At 50.8% G+C, this 19,885-nt stretch overlaps 8 protein-coding genes across 8 annotated transcripts; 3 read left to right on the plus strand and 5 right to left on the minus strand.

Annotated features, from left to right (window-relative positions):
* Positions 1–742: 742 nt before the first annotated feature.
* On the plus strand, positions 743–2,021 carry M436DRAFT_12295 (aromatic compound dioxygenase; the record flags this gene model as incomplete). Its single annotated transcript, XM_013567424.1, has 3 exons — positions 743–1,383; positions 1,434–1,501; positions 1,552–2,021. Coding segments are annotated over 3 exons (1,179 nt in total), but the record flags the coding sequence as incomplete, so codon positions are not given.
* Positions 2,022–4,262: 2,241 nt separating this feature from the next.
* On the minus strand, positions 4,263–5,437 carry M436DRAFT_57698 (uncharacterized protein; the record flags this gene model as incomplete). Its single annotated transcript, XM_013567447.1, has 2 exons — positions 4,263–5,360; positions 5,414–5,437. 2 exons carry the CDS (start codon positions 5,435–5,437, stop codon positions 4,263–4,265), a joined length of 1,122 nt encoding a protein of 373 aa, XP_013422901.1.
* Positions 5,438–9,954: 4,517 nt separating this feature from the next.
* On the minus strand, positions 9,955–10,961 carry M436DRAFT_57579 (NAD(P)-binding protein; the record flags this gene model as incomplete). Its single annotated transcript, XM_013567428.1, has 3 exons — positions 9,955–10,203; positions 10,285–10,484; positions 10,559–10,961. The coding sequence occupies 3 exons, from the start codon at positions 10,959–10,961 to the stop codon at positions 9,955–9,957; spliced, it is 852 nt and encodes a 283-aa protein (XP_013422882.1).
* Positions 10,962–11,588: 627 nt separating this feature from the next.
* M436DRAFT_67840 (uncharacterized protein) lies at positions 11,589–13,205 on the plus strand (the record flags this gene model as incomplete). Its single annotated transcript, XM_013567471.1, has 1 exon — positions 11,589–13,205. One exon carries the CDS (start codon positions 11,589–11,591, stop codon positions 13,203–13,205), a length of 1,617 nt encoding a protein of 538 aa, XP_013422925.1.
* Positions 13,206–14,465: 1,260 nt separating this feature from the next.
* On the minus strand, positions 14,466–16,579 carry M436DRAFT_67841 (uncharacterized protein; the record flags this gene model as incomplete). Its single annotated transcript, XM_013567472.1, has 2 exons — positions 14,466–15,048; positions 15,120–16,579. 2 exons carry the CDS (start codon positions 16,577–16,579, stop codon positions 14,466–14,468), a joined length of 2,043 nt encoding a protein of 680 aa, XP_013422926.1.
* Positions 16,580–17,026: 447 nt separating this feature from the next.
* Positions 17,027–17,869, minus strand: M436DRAFT_57659 (vacuolar ATP synthase proteolipid subunit; the record flags this gene model as incomplete). Its single annotated transcript, XM_013567440.1, has 5 exons — positions 17,027–17,129; positions 17,191–17,499; positions 17,566–17,657; positions 17,715–17,749; positions 17,809–17,869. 5 exons carry the CDS (start codon positions 17,867–17,869, stop codon positions 17,027–17,029), a joined length of 600 nt encoding a protein of 199 aa, XP_013422894.1.
* Positions 17,870–18,086: 217 nt separating this feature from the next.
* Positions 18,087–18,804, plus strand: M436DRAFT_86093 (uncharacterized protein; the record flags this gene model as incomplete). Its single annotated transcript, XM_013567494.1, has 3 exons — positions 18,087–18,169; positions 18,225–18,321; positions 18,385–18,804. 3 exons carry the CDS (start codon positions 18,087–18,089, stop codon positions 18,802–18,804), a joined length of 600 nt encoding a protein of 199 aa, XP_013422948.1.
* Positions 18,805–19,027: 223 nt separating this feature from the next.
* On the minus strand, positions 19,028–19,585 carry M436DRAFT_57677 (UPF0057-domain-containing protein; the record flags this gene model as incomplete). The annotated part of the gene is made up of 2 exons (XM_013567442.1): positions 19,028–19,416; positions 19,528–19,585. The coding sequence occupies 2 exons, from the start codon at positions 19,583–19,585 to the stop codon at positions 19,028–19,030; spliced, it is 447 nt and encodes a 148-aa protein (XP_013422896.1).
* Between the last annotated feature and the right edge of the window lie 300 nt (positions 19,586–19,885).

The raw sequence follows: 19,885 nt of genomic DNA on the forward strand, positions 1-19,885 counted from the left end.
TTCTGCTTGGCATGTTCGTTCACCCGTTTCATCACGGACGCCAAGGCATATAGCCACGCGTCACCCGGTGCCCTTGCATGGTCTCGATGTTGATGACCATCCGAGAACCTTACCCTGCTTGGATCTGGCAGCTCGTCCCGTCTATTCATGACCAAAAGTGTCAGGGTTTGCTCAGAGAACGACTTTGTGGACCCATCTATGGCCTGTAAATCAAAACTTGACGGATGCGGACTATCTCTCATCCGCATGCCGTCTTCGCTAGTTCTTGATCAGTCTGCACAAGAGGTATCATCCCGATCTTATCATCCTGACTGCCAAATTGGTTTGTGGGATCTTCTGCTGGCCATTACTCGAATTGTGCGTTAATGTATCATGAATCCGAAACATACATGTCAGGCACTATCACTGTACTCGTCACTGCTATGCAGCGCAATGCGTGAGATGTTCCTGGATGTTATCTACAACGCTGATCTGTCAAAGCTTTCAAATTCTTTCAAATGTGCCGCTCTTTATTGGTGCGTTCGATTAAGCCTCCTTAAGTACGGAAGCCGTCACCTTTAGCACACGTCATGTTCAAACTGCACCATGCATCAATACAAGTCGTCAGCTGAATCCGAGGAATCGATCATTACAGAACGGTGACATGGCGAGGTAAAAGGATATAAGACAAGTTCAGTGACCCCAATTATCTTCAATCTCATTACCATCGTTTGCAAACATCCTCCTGCCATCAATTTCCATCATGGTTCATTTGTCCAAAGTTGCCAGCACTGTTGCGGCTGCTGCATTCATCGCGCCTTCTTTCGCTCATCCCGGCGAGCACCACGATCACCATGCCATTAAGCGTGAGATTGCAGCTCGTGAACATCTGGCCAACCACTTCAAACGATCTGTCGATACCTGCAGTGGAAGCGCAAAGAGTGCCTCGATCGCCGCTCGCTCTGCTGCACGCCGCAGCAAGATCGCCTCCGAGCTTCGCCTGAAGCGTGGTATTGCTTCTTCGCCTCAGAAGTTCAGACGTGACTTGGCCACGCTCGAGAAGTTCGAAGCCGTCAACCACAATCAGACTGATTCGGTGGACGGTGACTACTCGGCCTTTGAAGCTTCAGTTTTCTCCGCCAACACCAGCTGTGTCTTGACTCCCGAGGTCACTGATGGTCCTTACTATGTCACTGGCGAACAGATCCGTAGCAACGTCAAGGAAGACCTGTATAGTGATGGCGTTGATCTCTACCTCGAGGTTCAGTACATCGACATCAACACTTGCGAGCCTGTTTCTAACGTTTGGGTTGACATCTGGAACGCCAATGCGACTGGCGTCTACTCTGGTATCTCTCTCAGCGGCAATTACGCTGCAGATGGCTACAACTCGACCTATCTTCGGTATGTCATCATTTACTCCTCCTTACAATATACACCTGACTCTGTTGCAGTGGCATTCAAGAGACTGACTCCGATGGCGTTGCCACGTTCGAGACCATTTTCCCTGGTCACTACGAGGGTAAGCCAATACAACCTCATCCAATCTCATATCTTTGCTAACAACATCAGGTCGTGCAACCCACACTCACCTCCTATCCCACATGAACGTCACAGTCTTCCCCAACAATACCATCTCCGCCACAAACAACATCACTCACATTGGCCAACTCTTCTGGGACACGGCTCTCCGCGCTGCAGTCGAGGAAGTCTATCCATACAGTACTAACACCCAGGCCGTCACAACCAACGACGATGACATGTGGGATATTGTCCAAGCAGGCACCACCTACGATCCCTTCCCTCAATACATTTATCTCGGGGACGATATCAGCGATGGTCTGTTTGCCTGGATCCAGATCGGTCTCGATACCACTGCCAACTACATCGATGCTGAGTATTACTCTGTGGCTGCTTACGTCGATGCAGACGGTGGTCATGCCTCTTCGAACTCGTTCACTGGTGGTGATAGCGGTTCTGGTGATGCTGGAAATGGAACTGCACCTGGAGATGCCAACGCATCGGGATCTGGCGCACCATCGGGATCGGGCGCTCCTTCTGGAGGCATGCCTTCTGGTACTGCCGGTGGCTCCCAAGGTGGCTCGCCTCCTGGCACTGTGACGGTCTCTGGAAACAGCGTTGCTTCTCAAAGTAGCTCTACCTCCAAGACTAGCAGCTCGGTGCCCTCGAGTGTCTCTACCTCCGAGACAAGCAGTTCAGCCTCGAAGGTCAGCTCCTCTGCCAAGCTCAGTTCTTCCAGCTCTCCTATTCAAGCCAGCTCTTCCACTAAGCAGAGCTCTTCCACCAAGCAGAGCTCGACAAGCAAGCTCAGTTCCTTCACCAAGGCTAGCTCATCCACCAAACTCAGCTCTTCCGTCAAAGCCAGCTCTTCCGTCAAGACCGCTGCTTCCAAGAGCAGCTCCGTGGTCAAGAAGAGCAGCACTTCATCCAAAAGCAGCTCAACCGTCAGGAAGCAAGTCTCTGATCACAAGAGTAGCTCTGCTGTCAAGAAGAGTAGCTCTGTCCCCAAGAAGATCTCGACTCTAAAGAATAGCAGCTTCACACCCAAGAAGAGCTCAACACTCAAGAAGAAGAGCTCGACAGTCGGGAATCACAGTCCGTCCACCAAGAAGAGCAGCTCGACCATCCCCAGGCACAGCTCCGCCACCAAGCACGCCACCAAATTCTAGGACCATCAGCGTTTTCTGGCGAGAACAAGCGAAAGTAGTAGACCATTTAGGGAACGTGCAAAGGAATACAGATATGGGCGCAATTCAATCAAACATGAATCTGATATGGTGTCGAAATACCCATCCAACTTAGACTGAAGAACTAGGGATCAAAACCCACACCATACAACTATGTAATCCAAGTTCTATTTGCATCAGACCAATACAGCCATGTTTTGTGCCACTCGCGGACATGAATGTGGAATTCCAAAGATGCTCTTTCCGAAGACTATCACTTTGTGTCGTTGCATTTTTTTTTTGACTCTCAAACACAACAAACCCATCGCCCACGAATGTAACAGTCGAAGTCTGGCATCACAATTTTGTCGAACTCTAATTCAACAAACACCAAAACCCGTGGTATTCCTCAATCCCATCCAAGATCGCCTCCACAGCCTTTTTGCGACAAGGGAAGAACAAGAGTATACTGACTGGAGTGTAGATCCCACACGCCAGAAAGAGTTGCCCATCATCAATCATCTTCCTCATCACTCAAAACCTCTATAGTGAAATATGGGCAAAGGAAAGAGAAAAGAAAAAAATCTTCTCGATCACCTTTGTTCTACAGAGATGGGACGAAACCCCCGATCCACGAAAAAGAAAAAGAAAAAAAAAAAGGCTAGCTTTGAATGAGAGTCTCGGTGTTTTTCTAGCTAGGATATCTGGAAAAAGGGGCAGGGAGAGATTAGTGAAAAAGTAAGGATTGAAGAAGTAATCACTCGTTACAATTGCTACTAAACACATTTTCGAGCAAAAAGGGCAGATAACTGTATGAGTATGGCACCAGGGCAAGATCTAGAAGGTAAAGAAAGAAAAAAGCGAGGGATGATAAGCAATTCTTGAGCATTTTACTCGTGTTAACCTGCGACTTTAATGGGCGGCGTAAGAGGTGATGCTATTGTTTCGATGTTTGCGTGCTACATGTTTCAAGATGCGAGGTATGGAAGATTTTAACTTTTATCTTAACTGTCTTGTTTAAGGGATGGAGTGAGATAGAGGGATAGTTCATAAGAAGATATATAGACTGTTAGTTAGTTATAATCTGTGCATGTTAAAAAGAAGATGAAGTGAGTGGTCTAATACATCGTATAAAAGTCTTGGTAGTGCGAGGATTTTATACTTAGTCAAGCAATGCATGTGCATCACCCTCTTTCCTAGAGATACTGCGAGAGTGGTATCTAGATATGATTAATCACGATAGACTCCTGTCTAAGTCGATCTAGCATAGGTCAAACTGCTTGGTTAATCCATAGACATCTACATTATGCCTTTGTGCCAGGGTTGTGCAAGCAGCGAGCATAATCTTGCATAGAGTCTTCATAAAGTTATGGTTCGTTGTCCCGAATACATGACATTCAAGTTACAAAGTCTCTCCGCCATACTGATTTTCGCCATGCTTAGTCCATTCATCCCATGTATGTCCGTTGAATCATCCAAGCCCAATTGTCCTGTTTCACAATCGATGATCAACAAGTTGTTCTTTTCAACATGATTTGACGCGAGTACGAGTATTGTTATTTTATATTTTTGGGATCACAGGAGCGAGACAGTGATCTACTTCTTGCGCTGCCTGACTTTACTTCTAGTAGAGGTGGCAGGGGTAGAAACTGTTTTCTCCTCTTCCGATTCTTCATCATCAACAACATCATCCACGTCAGCAACCTGATCTTGAGCCAGTTTCTCAGCGCCCTGGACCTCCTGCATCTCCTTTGCACCCTCAGTGACGGTAGACTCTCCAGCAATCTCTCTAATCATTGCTTTGGCTTCCGAGTCTTGGCCGTTGAGAGCGTGACATTCCTTGCACCTCCACGAGCCCAGTTCTTCCAAAGAACGTGTGCCGGGAGGGGCTTGACCGTTGACCAAGCGGCACTTGCGACACAATAGCACGATGCGGTTTTTGGGTAGGGTTTCGTCGTCGCCGAGGACAATGTCTAGGATTCTGTCGTACCAGCGAGGGCCCGAGGAAGCGTAGGCGGGTTGGTCGCGTGGGGTGGGAGCGGTGAAGGCGTTGGGGGCGAAGTCGGCTTGGGGCTCGCGTTGAGGTTGTTGCGGAGGCAGAGACTGAAACTGAGGAGCGCCTTGGGGAGGAGTCATGGGCTGGAAAGAGGGAGGCAATTGGCGACCAGGAATATTTGCTGTAGGCGGTGGAGGCAGGCCTGTTCTCTTGACGGGAGCAGACTGCTGCTTCTTAGTGGGAGTGGATTGCTGCAGATTCGACTTTTGCTGAGGCGACTTTGTGGGCGTGGAGCCGCCGTACTTGTCCAGCAGTTGCTGGGTGGAGTTGTACTTTGTGGCTTCTTTGAGCTTTGAGATGGCATCGTCGCGTTGTTTGTTCAGGTGGTTGAGGTAGGACTGGCTTGAGGCGAGACGGTAGTTGAAGAAGGCGTCAAGGGCTGTCCTGACGGCATAGATGAGAAGAGGAGAAGCGGCCAGGCCAGTATATTCTACAGCCGAGCAGTTTGACAGGCCGGTGACCAAGACGAGGATGGCAGCGGCGAGGATGTAGGCAAAGCTGGTATACAGAGTCCAGAGAACTTTATAGCGACGCTGTTGTTGGTGCAGACGGTCATTGCGGGCGCTTTCTTTGTTGATCTTGGATGAGAGGGACGAGAGCAGCTTTTCGAATGACGCTGCCGAGGTAGAGTCGTGACCCTGGACGAGTAGTGTCAGCGGAGCAGGAAAGCAGTGAATGGAAGGATACGTACCTTGAAGGGCCAGAAAGAAACCATATTCTGCTATGAGAGATGCATGTGTTTGGTTTGCGGCAAGAGAAAGAAAGACGAACGTGTCGCTCACGAGCAGCTGCGATGACGTTGCACGCGCCGCACCTTCCTCACGAAAGCGCAACGAGACGAGGGCCAACACATGCAAGCCGAGAGCCGCCCAGAGGCCACGCCCGAGCTTCCCATCTCCGCCCATCAACAACTCTCCTGCTGTCTCTTCTTCGGCACTCTCTCCTCTGAACTGTTCCCGTAGCGATGCTGCTTGTCAACTTGTAGACAATCCATTATGTTTCAAGTGAGCTCCTGCTTCAAAACCCATATCCAAACATTCTCCTGACTGTCATACACAGCGCCTCAAAGGCAACTTGGATTCCTTCTTGGACTCCAAGATCGCAGAGGAACAGGCTCGTCAGAGAGGTCAACCTGGAACATCGTCTCCCATAAAGCGCACTCCTTCGACCGCCGCTAGAAGAGGCCTGTCCAGAACCGAATCGCCGAACCGCCCAGCTGGCCGAGCCCGCGCCGACTCGAATCGTGGCATTCCTGCCAAAGGCCCTGACCCGAGCGACTTTGTCATTGACGACGACGAACCTCCTACTCGTACCGCCACACCCAATCCTGCTGCGACTGAAGTGTCGACATCGTCTTCCGATCAACCTGCTACCTCAACCAACGAAAAGGAGCCCGCTCAATCCGATGCCACTCCCTCTGAGAGAGCCCAAGATGGAGGAAAACAACCTGAAGAATTGCCTCAAGACGTCCGTCAGAAGTTGCGCAAACTTGAAAAGCTGGAATCCCGCTACACCGAGCTCCTCCGCTCCTACCGCATCGCTCATGCAAGGGTCACTGCAATTGAGCCTTTCGAGGCCGCTCTCCGCGAGAACACCCCGCTGACTTCCATCGCCGATCCCTCCGCTCTGGTCGAATATCTGATGCAACTCAACCTCAAAGGCGACATGGTCATGGAAGAGTATAAGAAGGTCACAGGAGAAAAGGACGAGATCAAGCGCAAACTCGATGACGCTGAGAAGAGAGCAAAGGACGCCCATGATGAGGCCGCTGGTCTGAAGAAAGAAAGGGATGCGAAGAACAAGCCTGCAGCTGAGACAGACCCTCTTGGCGCAACTACTCTCTCCGTAGATGGCAAGGATGCAACCTCTACCAGAAAGAGCGAGGACTTCTTTTCTTATGAGGAAGAGGCCCCGCGTTTGCAGGAAGAGCTAGACCAAAAGACTCGCCAAGTTGAAGAGCTGAACGAGAAGATTACCTCTCTGGAAACCGACCTGAAGACTGCCCAAGACTCCGACAAGAAGGTTCGTGGAGAGCTTGAGAAAGCAACCAAGGTCCAATCGAGCGCAAAGGAGTCACAAGACCAGTCAAATTCTGATTTCGAGAAGAGGGTCGCTGATTTGGAAAAGCAGAAGTCTGATCTGGAAAAGCAAAAGTCCGAGTTCGAGCAGAAGGCTTCCGAGCTGGTGGAACAAAAGTCTGATCTGGAGAAGGAATTCAAGGATTCTGAGAGTGCTATTGAGAAGATCAAAACACAACTTGATCAGATCGACCAAGTCTCGGCTTCAGACAAGGAATCGTTGGAGTCACGCATCAAGTCTCTGGGTGACAAGCTCAGCAAAGCAACTTCGGATCTCAGTACTGCCAACAGCCAAATCGAGGAGTTCAAGAAGAAGGCCATTTCTGCTCAAGACGCTCTTGACAAACTTGAAAAGGAGAGCAAGGACAGAGCCAGTCAAGATAGTAGCAACAAGAAAGCCAGCGATGTCGACAAGAAACGCCTGGAAACTCTGGATAGCCTGGTCAACACACTGAAGTCGCAAGTCACAGAGGCCGAGTCGACCAAGAAGTCATTGCAGAAGGATCTAGATGGTGTGCGTGTTGAATTGAAAAAGAGCGAGGCTGGATTGAAAACTGCCACTGGTGCTGCGTCTGCGGCTTCCACGCAGGGTACGTCGCTCGACGACCTACGAGGTCAGCTGAAGACTGCTCAGAGTGAACGCGACGATGCCTATCAGATGATCCTGGCCTGTGGTCATTGTAAGATTCCCGAATCAGAAACCCCTGCAGTTGCCGAGCTCGAAGCTGCATCCACTGCTACACCTGAATCAGCAAACCCGACACAAACTGTAGACGGTGCAGCCGCCAAGAAGAAAAACAAGAACAAGAAAAAGAAGAAGGGAGGTGCTGCTGCAAACAAGCCGGCTGCAGAAGTCTCAGAAAGCGGTCCACCATCACCGGCGCCTACTCCAAAGCCCGAGGAGCAGTCTGCGCCTATCCCGCAAGAGTCAATCTTGTCGGCTGAGCAGTTGGCTGCCGCCAGAGCACACATTACCAACTCTCTTAGCCAATTGGCCCCTAGAGCTTCTCCTTCCGAGCCCAGCGATCAGAAGATCAAGGAGTTGCACACTGTCATTGAACAGAAGGACGCCGAAATCAGAGACCTTACTTCCCAGATCGAGAAGAAGGAGGCAGCCATTGACAGGCTTGATGCTAAGCTGAAGGGTGAGGATGACCTCAAGGAGGAGATTGATGATCTCAGAGAACAACTCAAGGATATCGGCAACGACCTCTGTGGCGCAAGAGATCAAATCAAGACTTTGAAAGCCCAGAAGGACTCCGACTCTGGCGAACGCGCCGAAGAGATGAGGCAGCTCGAAGACAGATGCAAAACTCTGCAGAAGCAATGCGATGACCTTCAGTCTGAGATCAAGTCAAAGACAGAGGTCCATGCAGAAGTCCAGAAGGAGCTGAACGAGCTCAAGCAGTCATTTGGTACTTCGAGCAAGGAGCTCGAAGACAAGCTTGCCGTCATCCAGAAGGAGAAGGACACCTTGGAGGCTACCAACAAGAAGCTGGAAAAGGAGACCGAAACTCTCAAGTCAAATCATGAAGAATCAAGCGAAGAGCACAAAACTCTGACTGCGGACTTTGACGAGCTCAAGTCAAAGAGCTCGTCTCTGCAGACTGATTTGTCTGCTGCCAATGAGTTGGCTCAGACCAGATACAAGGATCTGACAGCACTGAAGGATCGCCTCAGCAAGATTCAGCCTGAGCTGACGACTCTTCGTCAAGAATCTGCCGAGCTCAAGAGAACCAAGGAAGAGCTGAGCACAGCCAATAGCACGCTCCGCAAACTGGAAGCTAAGGTGAAGGATCTGCAGTCCGAGATATCCACCTACAAGACTCAGTCAAAGGACAAGGATGCTGAGGTAAAGTCTCTGAACGATAAAATCAAGCAGAATGTAGAACGTCTTGCTACATTGGAAGAGCAAAGCAACAAGTCACAGAAAGACCTCCAGCGAGCCGAGAAGTCCCAAAAGGAAGCCACTGAATCAAAAGACAAGCTTCAGAAAGATCTTACCAAAGCACAAGAAGAGTCGTCGAAACAACGCGAAAAGCTGCAGAATCTCGAAAAGCAAGTCGCTACTCTGACCCAAGAGTCATCACGACTAAAGGGAGAACTCGAGCTCAAGTCCGCACAGCAAGCATCGGCTCAGTCACTCATGGACAGCATGCAAGACCAAACCCGCGAGCTCGCAACTCAGATGAAGGAGGTCAGGGAGCGATGCGAAAGTCTTGAGGAAGAGCTTGCAGATGCCCACCGTCTCCTCAGCGAACGCAGCAGAGAAGCAGAAACAATGCGTCGTCTGCTTGCCGACGTCGAAGGTCGCGCCGAATCACGCGTCAAGGAAATGCGCGAGCGCATGGACGTGGCCATTGAAGAACGCGATCGTGCTGAAGAGGAAGCCGTGACTGTTGGTCGTCGCCGAGCTCGCGAACTCGAGGACTTGAAGCATAAACTCAGGGACGCAGAAACATCACTCTCCTCCATCAATGACGAAAAAGAAGAGTTTGAAAGAAAGGAGTCCCAATGGCGGAAGCAGAAGACTGAGCTCGAGAGGAAATCTGAAGCTGCGACTGAGGAATTGACGGAGGTCAGGAGTGCAATGACCCAACTCCGCGACGCCCTCGACGAACACGAACGCACGTCCCAAGCTCTGGAAAAGGAGAAGACCGATCTCCGCAAGTCGTTAGCCGAGACAGAAACTCGCCTCAGCACACTCCAAAAGTCCTCAAAGGCACTAGCCGACGAGATCAAGACACTCAAAAGCAGATCCGACAAACCTTCCGCCAGGTCTTCACTGGAGAGTTCACGCATAGGTTCGCCAATGGGAAGTCGCAATGGCAGTGTAGCTACCACCGGAGGCCCTGATGCCAAAGCCGAAGCCATGGATTACGTGTATTTGAAGAATGTGCTGTTGCAGTTTTTGGAGCAGAAGGATAGGAAGCATCAGTTACAGTTGGTACCGGTGTTGGGCATGTTGTTGCATTTTGACAAGTAAGTTGTTCGATTGTTGTGGTTTGAGTGGAGATGATTGCTGACAATATCAACAGGAAAGACGAACAGAGATGGGCTAGTGCTATTTCGTCGTTGTGATTGAGTGTAAGATGAACTTCATACCACGCCATGCCTTGGATCTTTCTTTCGCCTTTCTCTAGCCTGCATGTCTTCAGTTCCAAGCTTGCTTGTTAGCCGCCACGAATTCGTCAAAGGAGATTGCTTTTTTTCCAGTGACAAGCTGTACATCATCGCCTTGCCATGCTTCTTTTCCTTGTGCAGCCATGACTTCAAGTCCAGTCAAGAACTTTGCCATGTGTTCTGGCAATCCTGCATTTTTCATACTTTGCTCCCTTTGCTGCTGACTCAAGTGCACATGCTTGATGTCTTTGCCTAGATGTTGGGAAAGTTTTTGCGCAATCTATACTATCCGTTAGCATTTTGTCTTTCACAAGCTTTCTCTACAGAAAGTCAGGTAGGAAGGCATGTGAGGGTGACTTACCTCATCATAAGTCAACAACTCGGGTCCCAAGATGCGATAAGCACGATTATGTGGTTCCTCATCTGTCAAGCAACGCAAAGCCACTGCGGCTATATCGTTCGCAGACACCCAAGGGATTTTCCCATCTGCGCATGCGGTGAAGAGGGAAGAGTGGCTGGTGATGGTTTCGAAGTGTCCGTGTCCTGATTCAGAAAGATTTTCTGGTTTTTCGAGTGAACCGTTAACGCCAGAAGAAAAGCAGGGATTAAAAGATGAATGAGATGGAGGGACTCACCCATGAACCAACTCGGTCTCAACACCGCGTATTCCAGCTTGCTCTCATCGAGGTTCTGCCATATCTTGCCGTGAAAGGGGCCACCGTATTCACACGAACTACCTGAACAAACCACAAATCTCTTGACTCCCTTGCTCATAGCAAGGTCGATAAAGGCGTTGATGATTGGTGCTGGATCAGACAGCTCCCCACTGAGTAAGTAGATAGCCGAGATGTCTGAGGCAGTAGAGAAGGGGTTGGACCATGTAGAGGAGTCATTCCAATCGAATTGGACGGTGGGGTAGAAAGATGAGGCCGAGGGGCCGCGGCGGGAAGTCAAAAGGACGGGTATGGAGGCAGAGTGTAGGAAGGAGGCGAGACGGAGGGACGTCTTGCCTGTGCCGCCTGTGAGGAGGATGGTCATGATTCTGGATGCTTCTGGTTGTGGTTTGGGTTTCGAGGGTGATAGCCAAAAACGAGATTGTGGAAGTGGTTGATGCTTGATTTTGACGAAGTGGTTTGTTTTATATAGTTGTGCTACTCATGTACAGTACAGAACACTTGCGGCGTTAATATGACCATCGGAATAGGTCGAAGGATCTCTTACTCTGTGTGCTCGTTATGCTCGGCCGGTCGTTAACTCCGGAGATACGTCCCAAAGGAGTAATTGCTATCTCCGACTTTCCGACGGAGGTATCAAGATACATACACATTCTCGGACGGAACTTGATCAATTTCAGACTACATGTTGAAACATCAGAGGGTCACAACCTCCGAGTCGGAAAAGTCCATGAAGCTCTTCTGGCAGGAACTGCCCTCACAGCAGATCTCATTGGGTATCGTACACCAAGAATCCGGAGTCTGGACCGTTTGGTTGTCCATAAGCTTCGGCAGCCCCGTCTTTTGGCTGAAAGTCTAGATGAAACCATCGGGTATCTCCTCGAATCAGATCGTATCAAAGCATGTCGGCGCTCTTGCCGCTGTTTACTACAGCTGCGAATAACAGAATAAGTGCGAAGCTGAGTGCGGGGATCGAGATAAAGACATCCTTATGTCCCTGGTTTCCTCTGTCGTCCCAATCCTCCGGGCAGCGGATCTACAGCCAAGCTCAAGATCGACAAACACGTGCCTACTCATCATCCCGGATTTCGGCGCTCAGAACATGTCGCATACTCATCCTTGTTCACCAACATCCAAAGCCTCATTGCGTGGAAAATATGCAAAGTTCAGCGATGTTCATTTCCTTGCCTGCGTGATGCAACATGAGCTGGCTTTACACAACTCTACGGGTCGACTGACATTTCTGATCGACGGCAAGCGTTATCGTCGTCATGAGGTGATGCGACGTATTCGGAGAGCGCAGAGGGCAGGGACGTTCTCAATGAGAGAGCCAATGGGCGTATCTACACAGCCCAAACACATCCAGATCGTCCAACGTATTGAAAATCGAGCATACACCACACCAGGTGCTGGCTATGTTTCAATTCACGACAATGATCCGGACATTTACCCGCGATGGGCAGAGCTCATGGACGAATCCTCTCGAAATTACTTCCTGCAGCTGGTACACATGGAGCGTAACATGTCAGTCCCAGCATTGCCTTTTTATAGCGACGAATATTCCATAAAGGCCAGGTTCTTCTTCAACATCATCAAATACTTCAGAGGGGCTTATGACAATGGTCAATTTGTCTATAACGAGCTAGGGGAGTACGTCAGTCATGTGTCGCCCACGAGTATCACCAAAATCAACAACTTCTACAAATGCTGCATCACGGCAATCGACCTTATCGAGCGTGGGTACCACATTCAAGGCTTTGCTTTGGTATCAGACTCTCTGTGGCTTATGGAACAATTGCTGGAAGAACGCGATCCCAAACTCATAGACACCATTTGTGATGTCTCTGTGCTTCTCTTGATAAGAGGCTGGAATCGGATGTATGAAGTACTGAATGAGAGAATCTGCGCTATAGTCGAGATCCGGGCCGTGCACAGGAAAGAAGAACACCAACCTTGGGCACAGATGTTTGACTGCTTAAAAAGACTACCTACTTCGCAAGCGCTGGAGCTCATGCAGCAGGGCTGGAAGTGTGGCTACGACCAGCTCGAAGGTATATTTCCTGGACATGCGTGGGATGGACTCAACATTTCCTGCTCTCCACATCATTCGCTACGAATGGGGCAACACTTTTCACAGCTCTACCACGAGATACTGTCGACGCCTGTCGCTTCGCCGCGACGAAACAAAGAACATCCGAATAGCACAAGCGATATTCAGCGGCAGTTCACTCGCGCCAAAGTCCGTCACTCCCTTGGAGGCCATCATGCAGCTCTCGAAGACTTGGATTTGATCGTTTCGAGGTGTTCCAAAGCCAGAGAGCAAGGCGAGAACAAATGGATGGCATTGGAGGTTGAGGCTCTCGAGGTGTCGGCGCGGTGTCACTGCGCTATCGGCGGCCTAGTCACAGCTTGTGGTGGTCAGTCCACTGCGGAAACGCTGCTCAGGACTGCCATAACAAGGAGCACGACACTGTGGGGAGGCAAATCAGCCACCACGATCGCACTTAAGCACACATTGTGGTCGTGGTGCTTGGAGCAAGGTCAATTCAAGGAAGCCGAATTGTTGCGACTGGCCATTGATGCAGTCGTAGTCAAGATCGAGCCTTGAATGTGGCACAACGTGGTCGATCAAAGACTTGCCGCGCGCCCTGTAAGATACGTTAGCGCATTGCGACAATTAAATCGACGTGAGTGATCGAAAAACCTTTTATGAGTCGCACATCTACATTATATCAGACGGGGTCGCAGTGACTGTGTCCGTAGAGTATGTCGTCTGACAATGTTGCACATTGCTCTGTGGCAGGTGAAGGTGCTCGCTCATGTCTCAAATCGCGGTGCCGCACGGGCCAGTGGTATGGATGATATGCGTCCCCGTCTCGCTTACACGTTGGTGGTTCGGACAGCTCCGTGCTCTCAGCCCTGGCGCTCAATGGACGGAGATGCAAATCAAGAGCTCGCCAACTTTAGTGTACACAAAGCTTACCCGACGTGGGATCTTGACGCTAGCCAACTTTAAACCTCTTCGCAACTAATTCAGGGGGGATGGCACTTTCTGACGAACGATTAGAGGGTCTAGATTATGCATCTTTACATTTTCTTGTATCTCCTCAACAGCTCGCCTAGCTCTGATTAGAGGATGCGGCAAGAGGAAAAGGCACACGCATGATAAGCTCCGTTGGGACAATAGGCTGTAGTAGGAAGCAAGAATGAAGATGTATTTAGGAGAATAGCAAGACAGTCTGCGCATTGCCACTTTTATAAGCTCCACAGCACTTGTCTCGACCAGATATCCCTCACGAGCTTGCCTGACAACATCATAACAATTAGTATCAGGAATGGCTGGACTTTGTATTTCTTTCTGCAAGCGACCAGCCGAACTTTGCTTACAGATCGAAAGCATTGTCGTCTACCATGTCGCATACACTGCATGTCGTCGCCTGAAATCACCTTGTGGATATCAAGAGCGTTTGCCAGCCATTCTAGCACTCAGGTAAAAATCGTGACTGGGATTTCAAAGCGCGTCTCTTGGGAGTTTTTCGAAAAGAAAGTGTGCGCGTTTGCACAGTGCGGCCATGACCTGTGACCGCAGTGCGGTTCTTTTTGACGTGCTTTTCGGGGTTTTTACTATGAGGGAAACTGGTTGAAAGGTCCTGTTTATCGTGCTGTAGTTCAGCATGGTTGTTTTTTTCTAAGGATAGATGTGTTTCTTTGCAAGGTCAGTAAGCTATCTCGGCGTCTTCTGGACCGATATCTTCAGATCTTCCAAAAGAACTTTGTGTTGGAATTACGCCCAAAGGCAATCGAATGATAGATACACCCTTAGGCCACGATATCAGCAAAGTAGAAGCAGTAGGCCTCACCATGAGAATCAAACATCTCCGACCAACTTCCCCATCAATAACGCCTCAACCATCTCTCCCTTCTTGATTACTCCCTCGCCAGCAGGCAAACACAACAACGCATTCGCCCCCTTGAAACTCCCAATCCTCGAACTCCTCTGCCCACCAGTGGACACAGCATGCATTACACCATCCCCGCCAGCCTTGACGATCGCACGATGAAACTCATCCCGTTGCTTATCCAACTTGACATCCCCATCCAACAACACTTTGACCCTCGCACAACCCCGAGGTTCCACACCAGCGAGCTTATGCAAAGCAGGTAGCACGAAAAGGTGATAGGTGACCACGCAACTAGCAGGATTGCCCGGCAATGAAAACACAACGGTGGAGATGCGGGAGCCATCGAGAGAGGATTTGGTGGGTATGGTGGCGAAGGTTGTGGGTTTGCCTGGTTTCATGGCGACGCGGCCGAAGTGGATGTGACCGCCGAGAGAGCGCTCGAGAGTCGGTTTGAGGAGGTCGAGTTCGCCCATGCTGACGCCGCCCGAGGTGATGATGACGTCGACTTTACGGGTTGCGTCGCGGAGGGTTTGTTCGAGGGCGCCGGGTCTGTTGGTGACTTCTTGTTAGTCGTGTTGTACCTTTTTGAGGTAAGGATTTAGGGACTGGGGGAAGCGTACTTGTCGGATACAATACCCAAGTCCACGGCTTCGAAGTCTGAGCCACGGATGGCGGTGAGAAGGGTAGGACGATTGGTATCCCTGACTTCTCCTCTTCGAAGTTCTCCCTCACGATCATGATTCACGATTTCGTCTCCGGTGCTCAAGACTCCCACGACGGGTTTCTTGTACACAGACACTTGCTTGACGCCGACTGAAGCCAGCAAGCCAAACTCACCGCCAACAGCAGAAATGCCTTCGCCTTTGCGCATAATGACATCGCCGGCTTGAACATCCGAGCCTACTTCCCTGACGTTTTCTCCAACTTGGATATCCCCGGTCAAGATTTCAACTTCTTTTTCTTCAGTTCCATCATCGGTCTTGGAGACAAGAAGAGTGTCTTCGACCATGACGACGCTGGTTGCACCGGGAGGTAGAGGAGCTCCAGTGGTGATTCTAGCGATCTGTCCTTTTTGTAATTCTTGGTGTTCTCCAGCTTGAGCGTGAGAGATCATGGCGACGGGGAATGTTCCTTTTGTGCTGGGAGCGTCTGCTCCGGCGATGACGGCGTAGCCATCTACGATGCTGGCGCGGAAGGCAGGGACGGATTCTGGGGCCGTAATGTCCTCAGCTAGAACGTGACCGACTAGAGTTTCGTTGACTGGAAGAGTGACAATAGTTGGTGAAGGCGTGTGAGCATCAATCTGCTGGAGAGCGTCGGCGACCGAGAGCATGGGGTAAGGAGAGTGTCTGTGTCTCCTACTAGGTCCTTGAGACGGATCATTAGATTGCTGCGGTCGGTCTTCAGGTGCAGTGTGAGCTTTAGGACCATGATGCCCTCCATGTCCATGGTCACGACCACATCCATGACCATGATGATGTGCCTGCTTGTGACCACTAGCCTTCTCACCACCAGTCGTCTCACCACCACCAACTCCCGCCTCCTTCTCCAATTTCTTCACACCACCCTGATGCATCTGTCTCGAATCACCACCGCTCGCCTGCAAACAAGCATGACTCAGCAACTTAAACACCGCCTCCAAATTCTCCTTTGCACCTTTAGGACTGCCCGGCAGCGTAATGATCAAAGTGCTTCCTCTAACGCCCGCAACAGGTCTACTCATGACTGCAAAAGGCGTGACTTGCAGACTACTCGCCAACATACCGTGCACCAACCCGGGCGCTTGCTTTTCAATCAGTGGGCCCACGGCCTCGGGAGTGACATCTTTGACTGCGAAACCAGTGCCTCCAGAGGTGATGATGAGATTTACTCCTTCATCGCAAGCTTTGAGGATGGCGAGTTGAATTGCAGAGATGGAGTCCGGGATGATTGATGTGGTGGAGATGTGCCAGTTGGAGGAGCCGAGGTCGGAGAATACTTGCGAGAGGGCGGGGATGCATTTATCAGTCGAGGGATCTTTGGAAGCGGTTTCCGAAATTATGAGAATCGCCGCTGTGAGTTTAGACTGTGGAGACGCCATAGTTACAAAATTCTGGTTGTTCTATGGAATCGATAGACGGTGTGAGGTTGGGAAAGCGGGAGTGTTTTGCGGAGATAGCGCCTCGAGACAAGAAGTGGATTACTCAGGCGTGCAAGGTTCAGCATTGTGGTCCAATCTATCTTGGATGGAACGATCAATTTACACGTAATCATGATGTATCACAGCAAAGTCATGTTGTGGTAGATTGTTTGATTTTGCTATACAAAAGTCTATACACGGTGGAGGTGGTGGTGTTTCCACGATTCAGATGCTTCAAAAAAACGACATGGCTCCCTATTTGCTCTACTCCGGACGCCCTACTAATGCTGATCTGGCCAAAATCGCGACAGTCTTTGTCCGAAGCAATTTGGCTCGACCCTTCTTTTCTTGCAAAGGACATGGTTTACATTATGACTCCTCTGGTCGCTGGTGGAAAGCACTAATGGTTTAGGCGAAGTCGGCAGCAGGGCCGGAGAGCAGGAGACCGATGATGAGACCGAAGAGTCCGAGGACGGAACTGAAGATCTCGATGACAAGAATCTTGACGAACCTGTATCGCAGAGTCAGTATATGTGGAACATGTGGATGCGAGGTGTAAGTAGGCAACGTACAAGCTGGGGTCAGCAGCATCGGCAAGCGCGGCACTGCTACCGTTGATGCCGACAGAGACACCGCAGACCAAGTTGCAAGCGCCGACCAGGAGACCAGACCAGAACAAGGCGAAACCAGTGTAGTAGTTGCTGCCAGATCTTGCGGCGTCAGGGCCGACCGAGGCCATCTTTGCTGAGAAGACGATGGACATGATGACGCCGTAGATGGCGACGACTTCGCAGAAAATGATGGAGATCAAGTTCTTTGTGCGGATTCTAGGAGCCTTGACACCACCACCGAGAATCGAGGCGCCGGTAATGAAGATACCCCTGTTGTGTTTGTCTCAGTATCCTGATCTTTCCATCTTGTTCCTGTTGGATGCGCAGTGTACTGACCATGCAGCTCCGACGACCGAGAGACCGATGCAGAGGGCGATACCCGTGCTAGCCCACGCATGGGGCGAGATACTGAGAAGGAAGTCTCCGACCTGAAAGACGTGTTAGACGTGGATCTCGAAGCGGTCGGTGTCGTTGGAGCGGCATACGTTGAAAGCTTCACCCTCCCCATTGAAGAGCATGTCTAAGGCGGCATATTAGCTTTGGGTGCTTTGGGGGATTGGTCGAAGGGTGGGAGCGTACAGAGCCCGATGACAACCAGGGCAGAGGTTGCGCCATAGTAGCCGTATGTGAGGCCACCCATGTTGATTTATCAAAGACCGCGCAGTCGTCGTCGTCGTCGTTGATTGGAAAGGCCGAATGACAAGATCCCGACTGTCTTGCCAACGTTGGAGGTGACGATTCGGGCAACCTCCAATGATGCGCTTCGGCAATCTCCGTCACTTGCTCCCGCGACCCTCAGCCTTGGCATCATCAAGGTCGCGACAATCACTCTCGAACCATCTTGTCGCATATCAACAATGTCGACCCCTACTCCCAAGTGGTTGCTCTTTGCAATCGCCAGTGGAGCGTGTGCTGCTTTGAATGGTGTATTCGCCAAACTGTGAGACACACAACCCGCAGTCAACTATAACCCTCCCAGCTCATCACCACTCCAGCACAACAACACATCTGACTACAGCATGGGCTGAATCGCTATCTCATGTCTTTGGCTTGTCAGGCTCTAGCAAATTCTTTGAGTTCCTCGTCCGTGGTGTATGTCCTTGTCCCAAGCCCCAACCAAATACCTGATCCAGGAGCCCTAATTTCCCCTACTAGCTCTTCTTCGTCTTGAATCTGGTCTTTAACGGCATCATGTGGGGTCTCTTCACACGCGCCCTCACCCTCGCCTCGAGTACAACCAGAGTCAGCGTTATCAACACCTCCGCCAACTTCATGATCACCGCCGTCTTGGGCGTCCTCATCTTCTCCGAGACTCTACCCGGTCTCTGGTTACTCGGGGCTGCAATGTTGGTCGCCGGAAGTGTCATTATTGGCAGAAGAGAAGAAGGCAAAGAGACGGGCGACGCAGGCACTGCAGGTGCTGAACCGACTGTGCTTGCGACGAACAATTCAGAAACCACTCCCTTCGCCGACGAGCCTGATGCTCCGTTGGAAGGCCGCGACAACGACCAAGCCTTCAAAGACGCACCCAGCACGCACGAGTTGGAAAATACAGATAGAGTGTGGTCAAGTTGATGGAGAAATCGCTTGATGGAACATAATACAAGATATATCTGCCCTTGCATCCCGTCAGTGGCTATCCACGCGACAAAACAGGCAGACATCAAAAGTGAAAAGCAGCGAAACAAGTACACGAAACGTAAGGTGATTCCCTCGAATCAAGATGGACCAAGGGAGGTTTGTGGTGGGTATAGGTTATCGAAGAGTCATTGGTCGTCATGTAGCATCTCGCGGCGATCTAGTCGTGTGACTGGGTCTTGTTGTCGCCCTTGACGGCTTCGGCGTAGGTGGGAGGGTTTGCAGCGTCGTTCTTGGATGCACTAGGCATCTGCTGGTCTTGACGGTACTGCTGAGGGTGCGAGCCTTCGGGCTGACTGCTGGGACCACCACCGGCGATGGTGCCGTATCCAGGACCTCTTGAGCTGCTCACCGAGGGACGGTGGCTTTGCTGGACATAGTAGTATGTCACGCGGCCGCCCTCGGGTTCTTGGTCGAGCTGCTCGTACGTCGGGTCGGGGTATTTGGCGATGATGTACCAGGCGTGGATGAGACCGGGAAAGAAGCCCAGACAGCTGAGAGCGATGTTGATGAGCGAGTCGGCAGAGCAGAGGCCGCGCTTGACCCATACTGCGAGTTGTTAGCGACTTGTGAACCAAAGTTCATGTCTCCCTGGTTGGTCCATGGCGCACTGACGGCTGCGCGACTTGTGTGGAGAAGGAGGAAGCGGTCGTCACTCACCAGCGAGGGGCGGGAAGAGAATGGCCAGGAAGCCCAGGAAGATGTCGCTGCCGCACATGTTGATCGTTTCGTGCTTGTTTGAAGTGATGAGTTATTGCTTGCGAGAGGGGCAAGGGGGGTAAAAGTTGTAGTTGGTGACTGAAAGCGGCTGCCTCAGACCTCACGCCGCCAATGACGCGAGCGACGCTAAGCCTCACTCTCAGCCTCATCATCTTTGCGCCACACCTTGCGCCCTATCAACAATCTCGAGAAGCTTCTCACGATTTCGTGCAACCTGCTGCTCATAGTAACAGAACGGTGCAGTTTGGGGGTATTTTGATCGGTGTCTCACTAAACCAGCATCTCTGTGATAGTGCTC

Source organism: Aureobasidium namibiae (assembly GCF_000721765.1).
Source record: "Aureobasidium namibiae CBS 147.97 unplaced genomic scaffold scaffold_25, whole genome shotgun sequence".
Lineage (NCBI taxonomy): Eukaryota > Fungi > Ascomycota > Dothideomycetes > Dothideales > Saccotheciaceae > Aureobasidium > Aureobasidium namibiae.